The sequence below is a fragment of the Micromys minutus genome (assembly GCF_963924665.1).
Source record: "Micromys minutus genome assembly, chromosome: 23".
Classification (NCBI taxonomy): domain Eukaryota; kingdom Metazoa; phylum Chordata; class Mammalia; order Rodentia; family Muridae; genus Micromys; species Micromys minutus.
The window spans coordinates 29,832,505-29,857,505 of record NC_137958.1 but is presented as its reverse complement, the minus strand read 5'-3'; the positions used below and the strand labels follow the sequence as shown (position 1 = coordinate 29,857,505).

At 40.9% G+C, this 25,001-nt stretch overlaps 1 protein-coding gene across 3 annotated transcripts in view; it reads right to left on the bottom strand.

Moving 5' to 3' along the window:
- Positions 1 to 25,001, bottom strand: part of VPS50 (VPS50 subunit of EARP/GARPII complex) — a 94,119-nt gene that overhangs the window by 64,420 nt on the left and 4,698 nt on the right. For all 3 annotated transcript variants that reach the window (XR_013975511.1, XM_080936455.1, XM_080936456.1), the window contains exons 2-9: positions 23,366 to 23,434; positions 11,541 to 11,663; positions 10,376 to 10,447; positions 7,735 to 7,788; positions 6,719 to 6,789; positions 4,819 to 4,936; positions 3,468 to 3,503; positions 2,020 to 2,102 (exon numbers count right to left, since the gene is read on the bottom strand). Coding sequence is in view for 2 of the 3 variants with exons in the window: in XM_080936455.1 (XP_080792581.1) it covers positions 2,020 to 2,102; positions 3,468 to 3,503; positions 4,819 to 4,936; positions 6,719 to 6,789; positions 7,735 to 7,788; positions 10,376 to 10,447; positions 11,541 to 11,663; positions 23,366 to 23,434 (626 nt within the window). In the remaining variant the exon portion in view is untranslated. The remainder of the gene's footprint in view (positions 1 to 2,019; positions 2,103 to 3,467; positions 3,504 to 4,818; positions 4,937 to 6,718; positions 6,790 to 7,734; positions 7,789 to 10,375; positions 10,448 to 11,540; positions 11,664 to 23,365; positions 23,435 to 25,001) is intronic.

The window sequence follows — 25,001 nt, the reverse complement described above, 5'->3', positions numbered from 1 at the left end:
TCCATAAATATATAACTTCAATACATTAAAGTATAAGTCATCCTCAAGAGTGAGTAATTCTTTTAGAGAAAGAAATGTATGTTTTTCTCAAGCAGGAATGAGGAAGATCATAAAGAGACAACAGGAAATGGGAGTGTAGCAGAGCTAGGCAGGAAGAAGCAAACTGCTACTACAAGCCAGAGAGGGGCCCTGGCCCAGCCAATGCTGCACAGCTACAGAAGTCACATGGTATGCACCCAGTGCAGCCAGAAGTTTTCCCGGGGATCCCAAGGTGAGGTCATGCCACCACAGCTTCCCTGAGACACACACACGAACCTGTGCCTTCTCCCATCTCTAGAGAAAGACAGGCCTAACCCACACCACTCTCGTCACACACACAAGCATGTACTCTTAAGCACTGCGCCATCTAAAATACAACAATATTAACTTATACCTTATACCGTCACTCCCAATCTCATGTCTGCTAACACCTCCTCTTTGTATCAAAGCACGCATTAATATAAAAGTTCTTGGGAGGAATTTCCTGATAAATGTAATAAACCCAAATCAGACTTACTTTCAAACATTTTACAGCCAAATGTTATTATATGAGACATTTACTTTAGCATAACTAGAACAGAACTTTTAATTAATGGAAAGTATAGTTTCAACAGTTAAGCAGCTCCCTCAATTTTCTGCCACCAAACTCTATATTCCTTCTTCCCTCCTGTAATAGACAATGACCTTTGCAAAGTCAACCCTCAAAACTCTGGCATTTTATGTTTCACTTTCCATTTCCCACTCCTTTCCATCAAGTTTCAAATACCCAAGTCTCTCTTTTCTTCATTCCACGTTTTTCACAAAAGTTCCCCACTTTCCACTCACACTTGAGCCGATTCTCCCTAAATCTGACCCCAAAATGGTTGGCCATGACGTCTTTGTTGCTGTAAATCTAACAAATACCCTCAGTCCTCATTTTTCCTGGCATGGTTTCACTCGTGGTGCAGGAATCTCTCATCCATGACACTTTGACTTTGGCCTAACTCACCCCATACCCCCATTTTCCTTCAGGTTCTCATAGGAGAGCGCCAAAGGCAACTTGTGGAGGAGACTGAGATCAGTGATTCCAGTGTGTCAGCCTTGCACACCCAGCTCTAAGTCCAGATCCCCAGGCAGGAGCACCAAGGGTGTGTGCTGACTGCACTGTGTGTGGCTCCGCACTGTCCCCGCTTAGAAAGTGCCCAACTGCCCCAATGATTTCACTCCCAAAGCCAAGTTATTACCACCATGACAAAGGTACCAGAACAAAGAACTGAAAGATGAACTAAACAGAAGCTCTGTTTCTTCAGAACTCAGAACATGTCAGAAGTTTCCAAGGATCTGAGCAAGGCCCTGGGTTCACGTCCCAGCAAGGAAAAATATTAAAATGAATGGAGAGAAAAGGGAGGAAGGGAACTTCTCAGTACAGTCAACACAGTGGAGGTAATTCTGTATTCACTTAGATAATCTAGTTTCCTGTAAATGCTGTTATCAAGCTTTTTAATGACAGTCGGTTCGGCATCATATACTTTTAAACATCTACTTTAAACAAAAGATAAAACAGAATCATTAGATATCACAAACACCACAAATTATGTGAACTGAAACAATATTTAAATTTTCCAGAAAACCAACCACTTGAACCAACTGGACCTTTGATACAAGCTGTAATAATACTTCAATATTTCTATAATGAGCAACAGTCCCCAAGAGATGCAAGGGAGACGGGAGCAGGTTTGTCCTCACTATGATTTTCTATTACTACATAACAGTGGCATCGCTGAGGCGGGGAAGAACGTGACAGAGTTTGAGGGGCAGACTGAAAAGCATGTGCTCTTCCACACCTTAAGGCTGTTAGTTATTTTACTGTGGTGCCCACTGAGGAGAGCAGACATTAAACCAAGAAGCTCACATTAAGCCTCAATGCTTACTAACTGTATGTTGAACAATTCCTAAAAAACAAGTACTGGATCCGGTTAAAATGTATACACACTGCCATACCTTATACAGCTGTAGTGTTTAAAAGTGCTGGCAGCCTTCTGACATTCCAGGCACAGCTGAATAGCTCCTGGATAGTCCTCTTCCTTAAGACAGGAGGAAAAGCCATTAGACTAGAAGCAGATCCTTAGGAAGCCAGACAGAAACCCACTGCTGGTGATACGCTAACAATGTATCTCTCAAGCGAAGATCAGAACAGACAAATACTAAAGCAGGCAAATTTGGAGGCAACTAACCTCAGGCCTAAAACCTATGCGGAGAAAAAGCTGTACAAGGAGAAACTTAACGCTGAGCCTTTGGGGTGACTCAGAGAGGCAGAAGCTGCTCCCCAGGAAGCTTCTCTCTAGCAGTGATGGTATCTTTGTGTAATGCTTCTATAAAATGTGCCAAAAGGTCTGCATCCTGTTCGCAGTGAGTTTCAACTGTTTTACCACCACATCATCAATAAATACTTCTGAACAAATATTGATAACTGCATAGCTTAAAACCGTCTCCCAAAAAAAAAACATGTGACGGAGGCTTGGCTTTCAGACTGCAATGCAGCCTTCAAGAAGGATCCCCAAGGAAGGAAGCGGATCACTGCGCATGTGCTCCTGAGGAATACCGACCTCCCCACCCCCACCAGCTCCTCCACTCTCCGTCCCTCTTCCAAGAGGTGCCAAGAGTGAGGTAAGTGGTGCTGCCTGCTAGGTTCTCTGTCACAGGCTTATTACACCCAACAGACCCAGTGGCCATGAACGGAAACCTTTAAAACCCTGAAGGGATCTTCCTGCTGTCATTTTATTTTCCTGGGGATTCTGTCACAGTAACTAACCCAGGAACTTTAGAACATGTTGTCTCCCAAATAGTAACTTAATTCCAAATGAGTGTTTCCAATAGATGTCTCAGATTCTATTAGTTATGGTGTAGATGTGACACTGGTTATACAGAAAACTTCAAAAATATGTCCTTAGGTTTGCATTTAAATCCAACAGAAATAATTCAAACACAACGAATGCGAAGATAACAACAAAGCACCCACTCAAGTGTAAGTTTCCTATAACATTTAAAGTCACTATGCTTTAGTAAAACCTACTGCAACAAAAAAATATCAAAGAAAGCAGACGGCTAGCTCAGGAAGCAAATTACCATATAAGATAGCAAATAGAAGGAAAGTATTACCAATTTCACAAATAACTTACATATGATAATTGGGAAATTTAATTTGATTGTTTGGACACAATCAAAAGCCTAAAGCCAGCATGCAAAGACTACAAAATAAATGTTTTCCCAATCAAAGTTTATTTTCCAGATGAAATATATGTTGACAGAAAAGGCTCAAGTACTGTTCCAGTTAAATATTATCCTTTTAGCGGATATTGATCAAAGAAAAACACAGATCAGAAGTTTGTCCTCTGTGATTTTTCTTGGTAACAATTTAGCATCAAGAACTTTACAGTTTAGTCACTGACCTCCAGCATTTCGCTTAGGCGTACGTCGGTTCTTTGCTGAAAATTAAAAAAAAAAAAATCAAATCTGTTTCAATTGCGAAAATGACTTTTCTATTTTTTAAGATGTTTTTTTAATTTTATGCTTTTCTCATACAATGTCCTTTCCCTGTACTCTTCCCTGTTCCTCCCCCATGCACGGGGGGCCTATAGGCACCTTGTACACACACACTACAGCTTCCCCTGTACTGATGGTACTCGGGATGTGTAAACAAGCAGGCCTGACTCCTGTGCTTCACCTTGAGGCTCTTCTTTCTCTTGGCTTGGCCAACTCTGACATGCTGGGTTTTGTTTTATTTTCTATTTTACTTTGTTGTATTTTGTTGTTAATATCCTAGAAGCCTGTGCTTTTCTCCTTTATTTATTTTAGATTTATTTACCTGTTTATTTAGTTATATTTCATCATTATCTCATTGCTTTTTTTCAACTGGTTATTTTGTTTCTTTACATTTCAAACGTTATCCCCTTCCCAGTTTCCCTTCACAAATCCCTATCCCATCCCTCCTCCCCCTGCTTCTATGAGGGTGCTCCCACACCCACCCACCCACCTCTGCCTCACCAACCTAACCTTCCCCTATGCTGGAACCTGTAGAGACAATATCCAGAGGTTAGGCATGGAGCCACCCTCCCATCTTAAAAAGTTTTAGCCCCGAACTGCCCCATCTAAAGGAAATACAGGGACAAAAGTGGAGCAGAGACTGAAGGAAAGGCCATCCAGAGCCTGCCCCAACTGTGGATCCATCCCATATGCAGCCACCACATCCAGACACTATTGCTGATGCCAAGAAGCAGTTGCTGACAGAAGCCTGGTACGACTGTTTCCTGGGAGGCTTCACCAGAGCCTGACCAATACACACTCAGATGCTCCAAGCCAACCGTCAGGCTGAACATAGGGATCCCAATGGGGGAGTTACAGGAAGGACTAAAGGAGCTGAAGGGGTTTGCAATCCCACAGGAAGAACAACAATATCAACTAAGTAACCCCCCCCCCCAAGAGCTCCCAGGGACTAAACCACCAACCAAAGAGTACACATGGAGGGACCCATGGCTCCAGCCACATATGTAGCAGAGGATTTCTTTTTATCATTTAAATTGTGTGTATGTAGCAGTAGGAGGTAAGAGCATGTGAGTGCAGATGCCCAGTGAAGCTAGAGGCTCTAGACCACAGGGGGCCTAATGTCACAGGCAGGTGGTAGCCACCGAAATGGGTGCTGCAAATTGAAACCAGGTCTTCTGCTGGAGCAGTTTGAGCTCTTAACTGCTAACCCATCTCTAGTGTACAAGTTTTAATTCTGAAAAAGTGATTCATACATACCAGTGTTTTTATGGTTCTCAGTGACTTCAGAAGTCCAATCAGCAACTGACGCTTCCTTTGATTTGCCAGAAGGCCTAAGCTAGCCTGAGTAAAACCTTCCTTCGCAATATTCAAGTGTCTGTGGATGTGAACAACAGTATGAGAACATAACAGCAAGGCAAGCAATGAGCCAGAGCCCTAGGTTACTGAAAGGAGGAGCATTGCTCACACATGGTGGTGGACTGATGCCAAGCCATCAACTGCTCGTGGCCCATGGTACACAAAGTACAGGGATTAAGAATAGGCGCCTTGAAAATATCATCCTGAGTAAGGTGACCCAGTCCCAAAAGGACACGCATGGTCTGAACTCACTTCTAAGTGGATATTAGCTATAATATACAGGATACTCATGCTACACTCCACAGAGCCAACGAAGCTAAACAAGAAGGAAGGCACAAGGGAGGACGCTTGAATCTCACTGAGAAGGGGAATAAAATAGTCATAAGAGGCAGATGGAGGGAGAGAGCTGAGAGGGGGATGGGATGGAGCTGGGATGAGGAGCTCAGGATCAGGTGTGGGGAGGGGCGGGAGAGAAGGCTAAACGGCCATGAAAATAAATGGAAATCTGCAACTGGTGAGGGTGACGAGGTGGGAGCATCTCCAGGACTAGACAGAGACCTGGGATAACGGAGATGCCCAAGAGTCAATGGGGTTACCTCAGCTGTGACTCGCAGCATTGGGGATATAGAACCTGAAAAAGCTACCTCCTGTAGCTGAACAGGGATCCCAATGGAACAACGGGGAGGCCAACCCACCCACAGAACTTTCAACCAAAATTTATCCTGTCTAAAAGAAATGCAGGCACAGGGGATGGAACAGAGACAGAGGGAACAGCCAACCAATAGTTGATAGAACTTGAGACCCATCTCATAGGCAAGCACCAATCCCTGACACTATTAATGATACTGTTATGCTCGCAGACAGGAGCCTACCATGGCTGACCTCTGAGAGGCTCCACCCAGCAGCTGACTCAGACAGATGCAGACAGCCACAGCCAGACTGGATGGAGCTTGGGGACTCTCATGGAAGAACTTCAGGCCCCAGAGGGGATAAGAACGCCTCAGGAAGACCAACTGGGTCAACTGACCTGGACTCTTGAGGCTGAACCGCCAACCAAAGAACATACACAGGCTGGACCTAGACTTCCCTGTACATATGTAGCAGATGTGCAGCTTAGTTTTCATGTGGGTCCAAAAAACTAGAGTGGGGCTCTCCAAAGAGCTTTTGCCTGTCTGTGGGATATGTCCTTCTAGCTGGGCTGCCTTGTCTGGCCTCAGTGAAAAAGGATGCACATAGCCTCACAGAGACTTAAAGTGCCAGGGTCAGGGGGATACACATGGGGCCACCACTGTCTAAGAGAAGGAGGGAGGGAGGGTTGGGGAAAGATTATGGGAGGGGGTGACTCAGAGGTGGGCAGTGAGAAGGATGTAAAGAGAATAAATAAAATAATAATTATATAAATAAATATAAACATACATGCACGCATGCATGCACATACATAAATAGGTATCTCAAAACAGTACAAAAATTCACAGAATAATGTTATTATTTGTAGGTCTAATAGTTAAAAAACTGGCATTCCATTATGTAGTATTTGTTGTTTCTTTTTCATCTGTTTCTAGTGTGCATGACAAAAATAACCTATAACAGAGAGAAGAGGAGGGGACTCACTGTTTCTTCACTACAGATAGTGTACAAGGAAATCTGTGGGCACATGGCACATGCCTTTCTGGTGCAATTTTTAGAATATGTCTGCTTACTGAAAAGCACTCTACACATTACAGACAGAGTATCACAGTAGATCTCACAGTAACTCTTGAAATAGTTTGAGCTTAGAGAGCAAAGTCATGGAAAGCAATACCTCCTCCCATTTGTGCAGATAACAGCAGCCAACTGAAGACCTGTCTGCAGTGATGTAACTCGTTCAAGCTCCTGCAGGAAGAGTAGATACAGACTATTGTCTCAGGCCTTTGCATCCTTCCTACTCATATGACATTCTAGCAAAGACTAAATAAAAGCAGGCTTTGAAAAAAAAACTGGTAACAAAGATACTTAAACTTGAAAACTTTAAGTACAGTGCATGAAAAGTAATTTAAAATACCTACTTCCAATTGATTTCCACAATGACAGATGACAAAATATTTAGTATTGTTTGTAAGGAAATCTAAACCCGATCTATTTCAGACAGAAATACGTACCAATAATACATCCATTTATATATGCTTCTGCCCAACAAAACTTTACAAACTAATTAAGTATATGACAAATCTGATTTTTGCTTGCTAAGGGGTTTCCATGAATATTGAAGGCTTTTCTCCTGGCCCCACCTCAGTGTGCACTACAGACCTCAGAGTCCGGAGCATACAGTATGTCCTGCCTTCTTCCTTTCAGACAGGGTCTCTCACTGAGACCAGCCAGCAAGCTCCAGTGATCCTTATAGCTCCAAAACCACAGCACTGGGGCACAGAAACACATAAACCACGCCCAGCTGTCTGCATGGGTGCTGGGATCCAGACTCATGCCTGTGCTTTAAGAATCTCACCCACAGAGCCACCTCTCCACCTACAGCTCTCTTTCTGGTGAGGACAGAGATCCAGCTCTATAGATTTAGTTCCAATAGCAACTATACTTTTACAATGACCCAGACTGCCAAATTACTAATCTATACATTTGTCACAAAGCTCATGAAAGCAACTTTGATTGGTTCTTTAATTTGGTAAAAATGTCACAAATATACATATACATGCATGCACACACTACAGAGAAAAGAACAATAGTTAATTTCTTACATTTCAGAACAAGAGTTAATTTTTTAAGTCTCGAATAAGTCACTCAACCAGTTTTAAATTTTACTATAACAAGCAAAGAGTATCTTACCTTTACATAAGCAGGCTGTTTTTCAAGAATCAAATCTGCCACCTTTTTAGAGACCTATAAAAACACAGTCAAACAGGATAATGAAAAGGCCTCACACATCCACTCTACTATTTATTTCAAACTTCAGCCAATACTATAAGTCGCCCCTGCTAACTTCTAGAACACCACTAGAATGATCATCCTGTAAACATTTACCTAGACTCTAAGGTTAGTATAAATTAGCATAGACACAATCCTACTAGAAACGCAACAGATGGTCCAATGGATGTGAGGTATGTGCTTCGTTACCTGTTAACAAACAGAAGGAGAGCACAACCATCTTTAAGGACAAAGGATCTGATTTGGAAAGATGAATGAATACATTAAGGCAACATTTAGTTAACTGAATTTATAGAGGTAACTAATACATGTGGAAAAGAAACTGCGTGCACCATGTAAAAAAAAAAACAAACAAGTCCCTTGGTCCCTACTTTGAAAAGCTAAAAATACAGAGGTTTTCTCCTTGGTTCGTTTTGGGTTTGCTGGTTGGTTGGAATGCTATGAACTGGGAAAGATTTGTTCTTAAGCTTTAGGGGCCTTTCAACCACACATGACATCCAGCACCAAGCTAGGCTGAGCAAACACTTAATAAGATACACAGTTAGTTCCCCTACCCCAGGCCAAATGAGAACAAAATTTTAAACCAATGGTACTTGACCCTCCTAATGCTGTGATCCCTTAATACAGTTCCTCTGCTGTGGCAACCCCTAACTATAAAATTATTTTCATTGCTACTTTATAACTGTAATTTTGCTACTGTTATGAATCGTAATTCAAATATTTTTGGAAACAGAGGTTTGCCAAAGGGGTAGCAAGCCACATGTTGAGAACTGCTGTTTTAAATATAGTGAATAACGCCATTAACTCTTTTATGTTTGTTAACCTACATACACCTTTGAAATTATGTAAATTATTTTCTATACTGTTTTTAATCTATGAAGTGATGTGGTAAATCTCCAACCCCAATAAGCCCATGCAAGGAAAACACAACTCAGTTACATATTTATAAGCTGCATGCCCACATTGGGCGGATCTGCCTCTACAGCACTTTCTTCCCCAGCTATGATATCCCAGCTACTTACAGTTTCTCCAGGCCATGCGCTTCTGATCCATCTGCCTTCCAACAACTCTTCCTCTGCCCTCCTCTGCCCACTGTCTCCTCCCCTCCTCTTCCTGTCTTGCCCAGAAAACCCACCTCTTCATTTTTGCCCAGCAATTGGCTATTTGTCATTTTTATCAGCCAATCAGATAATTAAAAAAATTTCCTCAATAATGAAGTTTTTCATTTAAATTCAGACAACCTAGCTTTAAATAGCTTTAGATCAGTTAGTGAAGAAAATTCAAAGTTAATCCTCAATACTGTTTTAAGAATTCTAAAGATTCTCCAAGACTAACAATGGCTTAATTTAGATAATATAATCCCTATTAGAAAGTGTCAAATATAGGGCTGGAGAGATGGTTCAGTGGTTAAGAGCATTCACTGCTCTTCCAGAGGTCCTAAGTTCAAATCCCAGCAACCACATGGTGGCTCACAACCATCTGTAATGAGATCTGATGCCCTCTTCTGGTGTCAGAAGACAGCTATAGTGTACTTACATATAATGAATAAATAAATCTTTTAAAAAAGAGAAGAAAAGCAGGAAGCTCTAGCTCGATATCATATGGAAATTTATGTCAAAGAACCTACTAACTCAGATGACTCTACAGAGAAAGCAGATGGGTAGTGGCTGTCTGTCTGCACTGCCGCACCATTACTGTGCTTCCCACAGACCTCCTAACACTCCTCTGTGAGTAGCAGAGAAGCATTTATCTCCTTACTTTGCAGGTGTGTTAGTAACAATCATGTGTAAAACCAAACAGAGTTCTTACTAGTGCTCCTCTAGCTTAATTAGTTAGACCACATTAGCATTACCTAGTCTTCCAATGAATGTCATAAATGTTAAGTTTTGCTTCACACAAAGGAAACACTGACTTGCTGAACTTCAAGGCATTGAAAGAAATGTGGGTACACCTATCATTTTACAAGCGCAACAAGAGTCACTGAAGCTCAGCAAGCTACCCATTGTCTTAAGTGACAACTGTGGCATTTTGAATCTTAGTTCTACAGTTTCTTCCCATATATTCCAACTGTAGGTTTGACTTTTATGGTGAAATTAAGAAATGCTCCACTACAAAATCAAGGGTAGGAACGTCATATACACCACTGCAGGTGCCTACAGGTGCTCAGAAAGCAAGCTCCAAGTCAGCGAGGCTCAACCTGTGGGCTACAACCCCTTGGGAGAAGGGTTGCATATCATAGTTACATTATAATTCATAACAGTAAGAAAATTACATTGATTCAGTATCTGGGGTCACTACACCATGAGGAACCGTATTAAAAGCACCGCAGTATTGGGAAGGTTGAGACGTCTGCTCTAAGTTCTCTGGTCACATCTAGGAACCTGAGAGAACCTTAATCCCTAGAAGAAAACCTACCAAACCAGCAGCAAGAAAAACGCAGAGCCATGAACAAACATGCTTTCTGAGGATGTGTGTGTTATTTCTGTGAACACTGTCTCTGTTTCCATGTACTGTTTTACCAAAATGAAACGCTTTTACTTACTGCAGCTTGTTGTTGCTTTAATTTGTCTCTGTACTCCTCCAATTCTTGCAGATTGAGAACAGGAGGAAGCTTCTATAGCAAAACAATTATAAATGAAGGATAAACGTGAGGAATTTGCTTTGACTCCCAGAACCCTTCTAACCGGAGAGCTAACACGCAGCAGTGCCCCATCCACCGGCCTCCGATGCTTCTGCACACTCTCACTGAGCTCAGCACACAGCCTCAGGATCTGTTTTGCATGACCCTTCAACCTCATCCAGCCTCACTACACCCACAGCTGCTGCTCCAGCTCCAGAAACCCAGACTCACTGGGCCACCTGGCACCGTCAGGAGAGTGTTTAAAGATTTCAGCGAGGAGGGGGCAGGAAGAGGCTCTCACATGGATCCTACATTTTACCTGATACTGTTATTATTATAAGACATTTCAATGCAGATTTCCCCCTTTGGGAATATTATAAATAAACTGAATAGGATGGTGAGAGGCTACACTTTAAGTTAAGACACCATGAAGAAATAGCAAAAGCATATGGAATTGTGAATATGAGGAAACGGGTCCCAGGCTTAAGATTTGTTTTGCTATTTTGACTTTTCGTATGGAGTCCCATAAACTTATTACTGTCGGCATTCAGGCAGTTTGTATAGGAGGCTTTTCACCACAACATGCTTTCACAATCTAAAGCCCCAGTACTCTAGCCAAGCCTGGAGTAGCATGGTTGTAATCCTGACTATAAAGGAGGGCTGAGGTGGGAGGATCCACTTAACCTAGGAGACTGAAAACAGTCTGCACATCTACAGTCAAACAAAAAGTCCTACGTAGCTTTTCTACGCATTTATTCTAAATTTTATATAATTACATTTTTATTTTAGTTTAGTTAGCATTTTGAACATCTTCTGGTAATGTGAAAGTACAGCGAGAAGCAGTAAAGCAGCATGCTGCACAGTAGCAATTAAATACCAAAAGCACAGAAGTGCTTCTGTAACCAGAACTCTGAAGGTGCACTTAATAGCATGGGCTGCCAGTTCATTACGTTCATATTGTGATAATCACAGACCTATTAGTGTTATTAAAAAAATATTAGTTCCCTCCAAACTTCAGATCTCACAAATTCATTCATGCACTGAGAAAACAGGCTTTCAATGTGTTTTAATCAAAGTTCCCTTTTACCTCCAGCTCATATTTAACAATATCAAACGGGTCTGCAGAAAAATAGACTTGCTCAATACTATTAATTAGCTCTTGTTCAGCTTGAGGGTCGCTTGGCTGTTCTCGAAGTTCCCTGAATTCCTCCTTAAAAAATAAAAAGATAAAAAAAGGTCTTAATTATAATATATATGTTATAGAAACAAATAATCTTGTATCTTCAGTCACATACATACCTTCTAAGAACCATTCTGAACCAACACAAACCAATTAGAAACCAGAAAACTAAAAAAACAGACAAACACTAAACACTGCTTTTCTACTGAAGGGAGGGAAAAATCAGATTATATTCTGAACTGCTTTTATACCAGGAAGGTTAAAAGAATTTACACGTTTAATTTGCATGCAAGCAACTACCTAAATCTATCTTAAGCACACATCACAGACTCACATTTTATCACATCAATAATATTCTAAAATCTGTCTGACCACACTTAACAAAACACCATCTGAATGACCCCTGGGACACAGTCAGCACTGGAACTCTGTGCAGCTGAGCATCCAGCTCAAGAGCAGGTTTACAAGCTTCATCCTGTAGTCTATGCCACTCCTCCAACATGAACTAACACTGCAATTCACGATCTGACTGTACCAAAGCTGAGTACTGGAGGAAAAGTGTTCCTTCCCAATGCACAGAATGGGCTTCCACACATTTCTTCCAAAGAAGCTTGACAGACAGATCTCTATCCCTAATATCAGTGTCTTTATGCTATACAATATCATTGAATTATTTGACAATCCCTTGGTTAACTAGAAAAATCTCCTCAATTTAGATATGTACTTCTTCCCATTCTGGTTAATCAAGATGATACTATGCTAAAATGGATATGATACATGTGCCTATAACCCCAACATTTGAGAGGCTGAGGCAGGCTCTTCAGGGTAAGGACAGCCTGAGCTATGTGTAAGAAAAACCAAAGACCCAGTCTCAAACAAGGACAGCTAAACAATGACGTTATTTTTACCTAGTTCTTTGAGAATTCCATATAATGTGCTTTAGTCCTATTCAGTGCCCTCCCAACTCCTCCCAGACCCATGGAATTCCTGCTCTTCTGCCTAACTTCGTAATCTCTTTGCACTTTAAACCCACCACTTCCAATTTGTGCTGTACAAATATTCTTAGCTGTGAGGCCTTCCTGTAGAGCGTGTGCTACACTCTTAAGGAAAATGAACCCTCCTTCTCCCAATAGCTGCCAATGCCAAGAGCCCCTCAGCTATTATATAAACAATAACAAGTTAGTCATTCCACTGTCAATGTTAGTATCAGATGTACTTAGGTATAAAACATAAAGTTATCTAAAATCCTTACACTCATTAGTCTAATGCTTAGTAAACATTTCAATAAAGCATCACTGAGTTTATTGGTTTGTGTGTCTGCAGGACAAGAGATACCTTGCAGGAGTCAGTTCACTCCCTTCTACCATTAGAGATCTAATTTGTGTCAGCTTTGGTGGTAAACGCCTTTACCCACTGAGGCATCTCATCAGCTCAAATCATCAATAAGTAAATGACAAAATTATCTCACAATTTATCAGCCAATTAAAGAACACAGGCTGATGTCTTATGACTTATTGTGGACATTTTATTCATAAAAAAATAACTTGCTTTGATATTTTTAACCATACTTTATAGCATTTGAATTTTAAAGTATTCAAGAAGAGAACACAGGCATTAAAAAAATAAAAAAAAAAAAATCAAGCCTGTATACAAAACTCAATTTACAAAAAAATTCCAACAAAAAGGGGCAAAGATATGAGTATTCTGGATAACAGTACGATGTTATATACACCATGAGTATAGCAAGAACCTCAGCATCCTGGCCTGGGAATAGCTCAATTGCTAACATGTTTTCTTGATAAGCCTGGGAAGTTGAGTTTAATTCCCAGAACCCATAGAACATGAGTTTGTGCCAGTAACCTGTACTATCAGGAGGTAAATACTGGTTAATTCTTGGACTATCTAGCTGTCTCAAAAATATGGTAAAGAGCTCCTGAAAATGACATCAAAGTGACCGTATACCTGAATGAAATCACACACAAACACACACATACACATAAAATACAACATCAAAAAAAATCACCACCACCACCACCACCATCAACAACAACAAAGCAGAGAATACTGGGAAGGGCGCTTCTGGAGCAGCAGGCAATGGGCAGGGGAGGTTATTTGCAGCTCTAACCACTAGGCACCACGGTCAGTAGGTGCGCACTTGGGGTGAGATCCACAGTACCTGTGGAAGAAGCAGCTTCCACTCACTCAGTGCAAACAGAAAGTGAGAAGGATGAACTAGAAAGAGAACGCACTTCTGTCAAATCTCCCTCCCTTAATGACACCGGCATGTGAAATACAAGTTTCAAGAGGGCAATGTCGCCTAAGCCCCTCAAATAAATAAATGCAGCTGGCACCATTCAAAAGGAAATGTTGAACATTACTAAGTCGGTAATGTTGGAAACTGTCATTTGTAGCTGCGTCAAAGCCTCAGAGGTCTGCAGTGATCGTGGGTCCCTTGCATCTTAGGGGAAGAACTAGCACAGAGCACACAGAGTGGCTGATGCTCTCCTTCAGCCCCGTCCACGTGGACTGACCCCAGCGCAAAGACACTCCGGCTTTAGTCGCATCTCTACAACCTTGGCAATCTGATTTAACTTCTTCAAACCTAGTTTTTCATCCGCTTTAAAGTTATTAAAATTGCCAAAGGGGAAATGTGATTTCATTTAAAAATATCTCACAAATGTACATTTCAAAAATATGATGGGTTTTTAAAAACAGTACAATCTGTGTAATCACACAAAGGTCAGATGGTATTCCTTCCTCGAGATCCAGTCAGTCAACATCAGAGAGCACAAAGAACTCGCATGGAGAACTTCATACGCTAACACTACCATCCTACACGAAGGCACGGATAAAATGGAGCAAGGCAGGAAAAGACACAGAATGTGGCAGAGGTCCTCTGCACAACCAGCGTGCCTCCATCTTAGGCTTAAAAGCCATCTTTATAGTAAAGACAGGCTAGGTGCATTCCTGCTGATGATTAAGCCCCGGTCTCTCAAGGGAGGGGCTATTACCCTCCCTGCCACCTTAACTACAAATGATAACCTAATGGCAATCACATCTTTGTTTCAAAAGTTAATAACCATTTTGCAATCCTAACTTTGTTTCAAAAGGGTTGTTATGGTTACCCTGCTACGACTACCTGTTGTTACAAGCACCTAAGCACGATTTGTTTTAGGAGGCCCTTATGGCTAACTTGATATGTTTATAATCTGCTCCTGTAACCCACCTATTCGGTCCACCAAATTCCGAATTTAGAAACCCTGGGCTATCTATCTAAAACAAAACAAAAACAAGCAAGCAAACAAACAAAAAAGCTCTTCTTCACACCCAAGGCTGACCTCTCTCAAACCCTACCTTAAGGAGAAGCAGCTGTGTACACAAATAAAAAAGCTTGCTTTAATTAGGTTGGCCTTGATGATTTGGGTCAGGGGTCTTTCTCCCATTAACACTCTACCCAAACCAGATACCCTGCCACCACTGTGTTCCAATAAAACAGCCTCCTTCCAGCCCGCCTAGTGACTTCTCTGAGACACACCCGAGCTCATCCAAACTGCTCGGAAGAGACTGTCTCTGGCCGCTGCACGTGCAGCCCGACCCCCACATGCTTCCTCCCGCTGGGCGGCCCGCTCAGTCACAGCCCATGCTGCAGACTGCATCCTGATGCTCTGCAGTGGAGAGGGCCACAGCACTCCAGGAGTAATTACAGGTCAATCTGTAATTCAACAGTGAGGGATATTCAGAAGGAATATGAAACAAAAGTAGTTGTGGAAAGCAACACGGTCCATAAACTCATAATGCTTCTAACGACAAAAGTATTAGATGACTTAAGAGTATTTTATGTATGCAAATGAGAAAAATAAACACAAGCAGCTGCACTGCATATCTTAATATAACTGCTGCATAATGCTGCTAGAGTTAAACTCACTTCCTAGCATGAGAGAGGTATAAAAATATGCAACTCTGTATCTAAGACAGAACCAACAGGGTAATTTATAAAGCAAAATCAACAGGGTAATTTATAAGTATGAGATATTTTATATACAAAATGAACAAAAGACTCCCAACAAAAAAAAATTTAAGGCAAACAGAAAAAAACTAGATCCAAATAAAATTCCTTTTGGCATATTAAAATATGTTAAGGACAAAAGGGGGTTACAATGGTAAGGTAGTTCAGGTAAGTTTAAAATTAAATAGTTCAGTCTTGCCAACTGTTATATTATTAATGAAGTATTTAAGGTTTTATTTTATAGTAAAGTTTATGGCTTATGGAGTATGATTAAATGAGTATTAAGATTAGTGTAGCATAAATGCTCTTTAAAATGTGAAAATCCAAAACTCATCTGTCAACAAGTCAAGGCTGTAAAATCCAACAAAACTTAACTGTCAGTCACTAAAATAGAGAAAATGTACATCCCTGCATCTCATAATTAAAGCTGCAAAGAAACAATTAAAGCCAAGGATTTAACTGCAGACAGAGGAAATGAAAGGGGAGAAGCAAAGGAACAAATCAGCCCACAGTGCCATCAGGAGCTCGCTAGCCTGCTGCACAGGCTCCAAGCGTCCCTCAATCAGTGTCGGAGCCACTCCAACAAGCGCCCATTTCATTCTCCCTGTAAAGCTCTCCTCCGCCGCAAAGCCGTGCTGAGTAAAATTCCGCATTGCCCTCAAGCAGTGACTAAAGAGGCCGGATGAACAGATAAACAGCAAGGCCAGCAGAGCAGAGGGAAGAAAGGAGACAAAAGACCAAGGCACAAGTGCTCCCGACCTCAGGGAAGAAAGGGGCACTCAGAAGACAGAAGAGCAGATAGAAATTCAAGTTTAAAGTGAGAACCAGAACAAAATGCAATTATGAAATTATTCTGTAGGATCAAGCAATAAAGAGTCTTGATTTGACAAAGAAAAAAAAAAGTAACGTTGCACGTTCACTAGGAAGCTATGAGATGCAAGGCAACAACTGGGGCTTTTAAAACCACGAGTATATACGAGCATACATGTATGGGTGTTAGAATTATGTTTTCCTCTAATTAAAGTGAGTAACATATGCCATTGTGCCAGACACTGTATCAAAAGTAAGCATCAGTGTTCAATATTTTATTAACAGAATGCAGCAGGCGGATTATTTGAGCAACCTGGAAGGGAACAAACCATCACTCGGCGTTGGAGGCTGGTTGCCCGTCACACGCAGGTGGAATACATTACCACCATAGCTGCTCCTCCATTTGATTATCTCGGAGGCAGATAACGCTACGTGAACAAACAACATAAAATGTACACTGCCAATGTAACTTTATGAAAAATGAAGAAAAAGATACATACAGATATTTCAGTCAATATCTCTGCATTAGCTGGGCTACTTCTTATCTCAACTTAAAAATGAAAGGTTTTACCGGATTCAAATTCATAAAACAAAGCAAGCCCTCAAATGAAGGATGTGAGGAAAATATTCCCAAGATATTTACGGTTTCTAAGGAACTAAATGCTCACTTTAAAAAGCAATTCCATACCACAGGGTCATTTGTTAGAGGATTTATCTGTGTTTAAGGGAAGAAAAAAAAAAAAACTACAAGTTTTACATTTAAGCACTACTTTCAAATTATCCAAAATTCCATATTGTTTTAGCCAAAAACTTAACCCATAAGTAGCTAGTTATAACTGCTCCTTTCACAATTAAAATCAGCATAAACAGTGCCTTAAATACCTAACATTCAATTTTAGGTCTTCATTCAAACTAATTATATAATATAAACTGAATTCCTCAGTTCAAAGGCCATGATCAAAACTTGGCAGAAAATTAACAGAATAAATACTGGAACCCCAACTTCCCTTTGCATATTAGATCACAGTTTACACATGCTTGGTTCTCAACCTCATGCTATCTTGATTCTCAGATAGCAGGATGCTGAGAGACGGTCAGACTGACTGACTGACTGACTGACTGACTGTGTTGGAAGCATGAGATTTGTAGCTCTAAGCATACACTTCCTGTTGGCTTTCTTGTCCCATGTGTTTTAACTGTTAGCATCCTTTTGTCGGTGCAGACGGCAAGGCAGAAATGGTACCGCTGCTGTGGTCTCACAGAGCTAATGTCCTGTTAGAGCCCTAACTGAAAGCAAAAAATTAATAAATTTAGCCGCCAAAATCTATATACAGTGAACAGAAAAAAATATACGGTTTTCAATATTTGATCAGTATTATTAAAGTCATAAATCACTGAACAGATAGATATAGGGCTAATCTGCTTCCAAATGAAACAATTCCAAACCTATTTTCAGATCTCAGATACCCTAAAACCATGTACTACATAAGATTGTAATGAACTTCCATATGTCTGATTACATGGAGAAATAGTCCATTTCTTATATTCCCACAAGAACAACAACAATAATGTATGAAATGTAGTGGCTTCCTCGGGTTGCTTCTGTACTTTAAGTAAAGCAGGCTGTAAATGCCTTCCCTGTTTCTATCAGGTTTTCAGTGCCATCTAGTGGAGTACTCGTTACATTACAATTTGAAAGAAGACTACAAGTAAATGATTTTTGAAGACTGTTAAAATTTGACTACTTTAATCCACACTTGAAATAATAACCTTATTTCAAGTAATAATAGCATTTTAATAAAAAATCATCTTAATCACTTTTTGGAAAAAGTAAGTAATGAATAAAAGCAGATTTTAACCACAGAACTGTATTACATTGATCTACTTTAAAAAAAAAATCACAAAAATCAGACATCATAAATTTCTTATTTGACCCTTTGCCTTTCCATACTAGGTCAAACTTATACATGCTTGATTCTCTAGATAGCAGAATGCTGAGAGAAACAGAGACAGACAGACTGATGGACTGTGCTGGAAGGATGATGAGATTTGCTGATCTCCTCATCTTTGGCAAATATCTGTATCAATTTCTTGTACAGCTAAAATGTAAACCCAAGTCTAGGATTTTATTACGTTTTTATAAATGTACTGTATGAAAAACACTGAAGATAGTAACATTGGAAACCTTAAAGATGTTAAGCTCTCTTTAAAAATAAGGCTCAGCTTCGATGAATAGTAAACTCTCTGCTGTGACTGGGATGCTAACACTGGAGAAGGCACAACACATTCAGGGATGCAGAGAAGTGCAAAGCACGCCTTCCCGGTCTCTCTTTAGCGCCTATGGTCTCTTAGACCCTCTTAAAAGAACACAGTCTGTGCTGAGAGGAGCATCTCCAGCTCTGTGCTTCTTGGGCTCTCCCTGTTCATATCTATGAACTCCTGAATCTTGGATTCTGCTTTCTAAATGTCCCTCAAGCCCGGAGCTTCTCCGTTTCTCCACGTCATGCATCTAACTTTTTAATCAGCAGCCAAGCCTCACCCCTGCATAACAAACCAGTCCTGATACCCAGCACCTTTCAGGTTACCTGCTCCTGAACCACTCCTTGCTCCCCAGCACCACGCAGATAATGTCCAAGGCTTCTCCCCCTCCCTTACCACTTACACGAGTCTCAAAAAAAAAAACAATTAAAACAATAAAAAGTAAGCAATAAGCCCAACACACCATTCTCCGGCACCTCTTCACTGCCCTTCTCTCCTAGGGAGCTGAACCAGCATGGACCTTGCAAATATTAATCATTTTTAACCTAACTAACAGCAGTATGGTCCAGCCTAATAATCCACTCCTACATACTCTAGCCTTTATTCTAGAGCCTTCCAATATATCACAATTCAAGCCAATCCAATTCTTTCTTGAATTTGACAGTTCCTTCTTCCAACTAGAAAGATATTATGACAAAGAAAAAAAAGTATTCATACATTAAATTTGTAAACTGAGATGTTCATGTAAATTTTAGGGGATTAAAATATATCAGACAATGTAAGGTGGGTTTCATTTGTTTTTTTCAAATTCTCTGCCTAAAGAAAAAAACATAATTAAATATACTTTGGGGTTCAGAATGTTACAGCATTAAAAAGGGAAAAAAATGAGCTCATTCTTGAGCAGAAGGGATTATTTTCAATGTTCTACCTATATATTGATGAGTGTGGTAATGCCATTAAGGGCAGTATTTAAATGTTTCTTCACAGCATTTAGATTGCTTAAGCAGAATAAATAATGGCAAACTCATCTTAACCCACCACAAAATAGCTTTAACCCTAGAAATATCCTGCATTTTCCATGCAACACATGGATTGCTGAATTCATAATCCAAGTTTCACAATCATCTCCAGAGAACATAACCCTGTGGTGCAACTGGGGCGGGGAGGGGGGGTGTGGACACACTTAAGATGAAGCAGCGAGGTCTGGCTGAGGTTGTCTCATCCCCTCTGTCCTTCAAGGCCCTGTCCTAATTTACAGGCACCCTGCTATATGTGCTTCCCTCAGTGAATGTTACAGGAGCACAGCTTCAGCTTGGGGGCCATCCCTGCCTTTCCACTGCAGTGCTGCCAGTTCTGCAGCATGTCTAGCTCACACGCAATGTTCAAAAAAAACTGTTACTGAAAAGTCACAGGGAGACTACAGGAAGAAAATGTCACCCCTCACAATGCTGGGGGGGTGTAATATTTTTCTAGAATTTGTAAAATATTTGTAGAATATTTTCTGTGCATCTCATGTTACTGTTATATAGTAAACAAAAGGGTTATTTCTAAAAGACTCATTTCAAATTAGTATTTTCCATTTTTGTAAATGCTTTCACTAATCTGAAAAACTTAGGATCAGTTTTTGAAGATAGCAAATTTCAGGTGATCAAGCACTAAGGCCCATACATTAATCTTTTTTTCTGTTCAAAACAGTTTATTTTATTATTTTTTTTGTCAGACAAACACATTGATTTCTGGACCCCAGTAGAGGATGGAAACCTTTCACGAACTTATTTATTTGAAAATACAAATATAAAATTATACTTTCCACATCTGTGGTGTGAGAGACTGCCATCCACATAGTAATTTTTTTTACAACAGGGCTTTTAGAAAGCCACACACAAAGACCTGAAAGATGCTTGAGATATATTTATATACAGATAGATAGATAGATGTGTATGTATATATGTAAAAAAAAAATACTCACTACCAAAGTTCTCATCAGCTTCATACTAAAGTATAAAAGTAAGGATGAGGTCAGCCACAGTGCTAGGGGAAGTTTTATTTAGACACATTTATGTCCACATGAAACACACTTGCATCCTATCACATATGGAATTCTGAGTTTATAACACCGTGAATGGCAGATTGGCTAGCCCACGCTACTCAAGAGCACACTCACAGACTCCACACAGGGTGGTAACAGTATTTACAGAATACAGCAGTAGAAGCCTTCCATGGAGGCTCTGGAACGGTCTCTCAGTCCTGCTCCCCTCCCCCCTCATGCCCTGCCTCCCGGAAATGAAATCCTGTCTGAGACAATACCTTCTGATTACTAAATAGCCATGTTTGAATTATGGTCCACACATTAATTTTAAAGCAACAGTATAGAAATCATTCACTACATATGGTTAAGTACTATATTATACATATGCATACGTGCATGCGCATGCACACACACACTTACACACACACACACACACACACACACACACATACACTCTGCCCCACTGTGCAAGCAGTCACAGAACTCCAGTCCTCCTAGCTATCACACTCAGTAGTGACTGTGAGCCCGATTCACACCAAACTCATCTACCACTGGGGCATCACCGCCCTGGACTGTATGGCTCTGGCGTGTGTAGAGCCACTTGGTGAGGTGGCAGCAGCCATACAGCCCCGGTTCCTGTGATGCTGCCTGTAAGCAGAGCGCAGGCAGACATGCCTCAGTGCAGCTGATCGCACAGCGTCACTTTCTATCAATTACTTTACAATCTAGAAACTCCTCAGTATGTGCCCAAAAGACCAAAGCTCAGACATGACGTTCCCTGAACCAGTTTCACTTGCTGATCTTGTGACCCCCCAGATTGTACACTCTAGCCATGGCGAGATATCTCAGAAACACAGTAAAGAGTCCATAAGAACTATGCATATACGGTCTGTCCACGATGTATCACCATCTTTTTTCCTCATCACACTGATAAAGACAACTTTTCATCAGTTAGGATATATGGTTAGTCCTTATTTCCTAACTGTACCACATCTGTGGGGGGCACTATGCTTGGGTCTGAACCCACATTCGATTAAACAATACGTGTGACATTTACTTCACTGGAGAAAGTCTGAAGGAGGCAGGAACTGACACCCGGTGAGGAACCTCAGGTAATGGAACAGGAAAACTTCTGTATTGTGGAAACCGACAGGGACGTCAACTGCTGCTGGGAATGGGCACCAGCCCACCATGATTAACCGGTCACTGGCCATCCACGGCATTCCCCACGAGACTCCTGGCCAGCGGCCCCCGAAGCCCTGCACACCAGTGCTCACTGCAGCACTGCTCACGGTAGCTAAGCAGGAAACCAGCAGAGGTTTCCAACAACGAGGAATGGATAAACACAATGTATACATGATACCATTTTCTCCAGCCACTGTGTAATTTACAGAAAGACAGACATGATCATTATATTGAGCAAGGTTACTCGGTCTCGAAGACAACCATTGTAGATTCTCTCTCATTTACAGGTCCTAGACGTTAGAAATACAGTCAGGTGGTAACAATGACATTGAAGCAGAAGCTAAACCCTCTGGATAAGAGGAGGGACTGACCACTCAGAAGGGTGAGGGCTCAGAGCAGTGAGTGTGGAGAGAAATGGGGGTCAAAGTACATTATAAAGCTGTATGAAAATGCCCTTTATATAACCTCATATAATAAAATTAGAATGTATGAAAATATTTAAAAGGAATTTCTAGTAAGAAAAAAGAAACACTTGTGTGGGGATGCCAGACAGAAAACGAAGCGTACTTTATGACGCCCAGAGACTGGAGGGTTAGTTCAGCTACAGAACAGGTGCCGGGTGACCGTGCCTAGTAAGCATATATTTTTGTAGGGACTGTGTTCTGTGCTTCACATAAACTACTTATATAATAAATTAAAGGGTAGTTTTTAAATACTCATTTCAAAATAGTATTTTTTTTCATTTTTTAAAAATGCTTTCACTAATATGAAACACTGGATTCTGTCTCTAGCTGTTGGAAGCGGGGGGGGGGGGGGTACAAACCCCACCCCCACCATAATCCTCAAGTTAAAATCATCAGAGAGCCTTTATCTGTGGCAGAGCTGTGATTCACACCACGCTGAGCAGCAGCAGCAGCCCACGGCCAGTGACAGCAGGGTCAACGATGGCTGACTATTCTCCAGGGGAAAGCCAGCTAGCTTCAAGTGGCGTGCATTAAATTGGTAAACTGACTGAGATGCTCATAGGAATAGTAGGAGATTAAAACCTGAAATATATCAGACTTGGTATAACTTGGGTCTTACTTGTTTATCAAAATTCCCTGCCAAAAGGAAAAGCATAATTAAACATACTCCGGCGCTCAGGATGCTATGGTATTAAAAAGTCAGTAATAAATTCACGTCTTCAAATTACGGCAAAAAAGTAAATAAAGATATACATATGTTTCTGCTGTCAAGCCAAGAATTTGGTATAATAAACCCTACATTTATTAACTTTGCAGCGTTTCCTTTGCTGGTGAATTATACTCCATCCCCGCACAATGAAAGCTTATCACAGCAACCACCTGCTGTGGGAGACAGAGCTTCAGAGAAGCAATTAGTACCCAGGGGCAGAAAGTCTGTTCTTGGGGAAGTGAAAAGTCAACCACACATGTAGATCAATACCTTTCCAGGGACCCGAAGGCTCTCAAAAGCACCCAGATCATTGAGGCTCTCCGGAGGGCTCTTCAGACCCTTAAAAAACAGAGAGAGAGAGACAAACACCATTTAATTGTGCTAAAGAACTGTTAAAAGATGGAGCACACCTAGTGAAACAGACATGACAGTTTTAAAATGAGATTTCGCGCTTCAAAATACAGAGAACATACATTTCTAAGAACAATTGTCACCCAATACATGCAGTCTGCTATGAAATCAAGTAAAAACGTGTTATGAGTGTTTTAAAATAAAAGAGGATTATATGGTTCTATCAGCAGAGACGTAGAACTCTATCTTAATCACAACTTTAAAACAAAAGGAAAGGAAATATTACAAAGCCTTCTATAAACATACTTTTATTTAAATCATTAATAAATTCACCTTGAAAAAAGGATCCAAGCAAGCTACAATATTATGATTTACACTCACCAACTGATCTAGGTCAAAACTTTTAAAATGCTAATTGAAACATAAGCGAGCCCCTGTTAATCTTGATAATTTGTCCTAAGGCAAGACTTAAAGCCCTGTCTCACTACCCTCGAGCTGTCTGTCCTTCGGTATGCGCATCAGCTGAAGGATTCAGAAAGCCTTACACATACCAGGGACCCTTAGGAAGCCATCTAAACTCCATTTCAAAGCCCCATCTTAAAAAGATATACATGCTACTTAAAGAACTGACATTAGTCTGTAGGGGAAAGTGGCTACCACATAACTCTGAGGAGAGATTTACAACAAAAGACTGCCCTTGGGTGTCTCGTACTGAGTGTTGGTTACTTCAGACTTAGACTCTGCTCTCTGTAGGCTGTAGGGATGCTTATCTTTCTTGCTGTGAAGTAGTACCGGTCACACCTGAAAGTTTATAACAACATTTTTCTACCATTATTTCCAGATTATCCATCCCACCCCTCCTTCTTTCCTGCTATCATTCACCCTCCTATCTCCCAAACTATAAACACTAACACCCCACCAGCTTCAGAATTACCTCCTCTTAGGAGTTTTCTTAAAGCCCCATGCTTCAAGGTGCACAGTACTTCCAAACACAGCTAAGGACTGTGTCCACCAACACCACCCAGGAAAGTTCTTAAAGGTCCAGGGCCCTGCCACGCACCTAGTAAGTGGGCTCTTCTGGACTGAGTCAGGGTTTGCACTTTCCTGGCACATCGGGAGACTTAGAGGACTGCTCATGCTTCAGAAACATATCTACACATGTTCAAAGCCACCTCTCAGCCAAATCAGTGAAGTTTTAAATATGAAGTGCACATGTTTCTTTCACACTTCAAGTCTCAAGTAAAGAAGAAAGCGAACATTATCTGTCTCTATTGCCCAATGGCAAGCAACGTTCCCAAAAAAAAAAATTTTTTTTAAAGATTAAAAAGTAAATTATTGGGTAGAAGTTGTTGCTCAGGCTCCAATCTCTAACTACTCAACACTGTGTTCTCACGGGAGCATGCAACTGACTGCAGGCTGAAGTTTCCAGACGGGGGTAACGTCTACTGCAGTCTAATATGCCTCGCAGTGAGTGCATGTTGGATCCTGTTTCAAGGCTTGGACTGTTTGTCCTATCCTGGGTTTCTCACTGCAACTCATATGACGCATCAAAAAC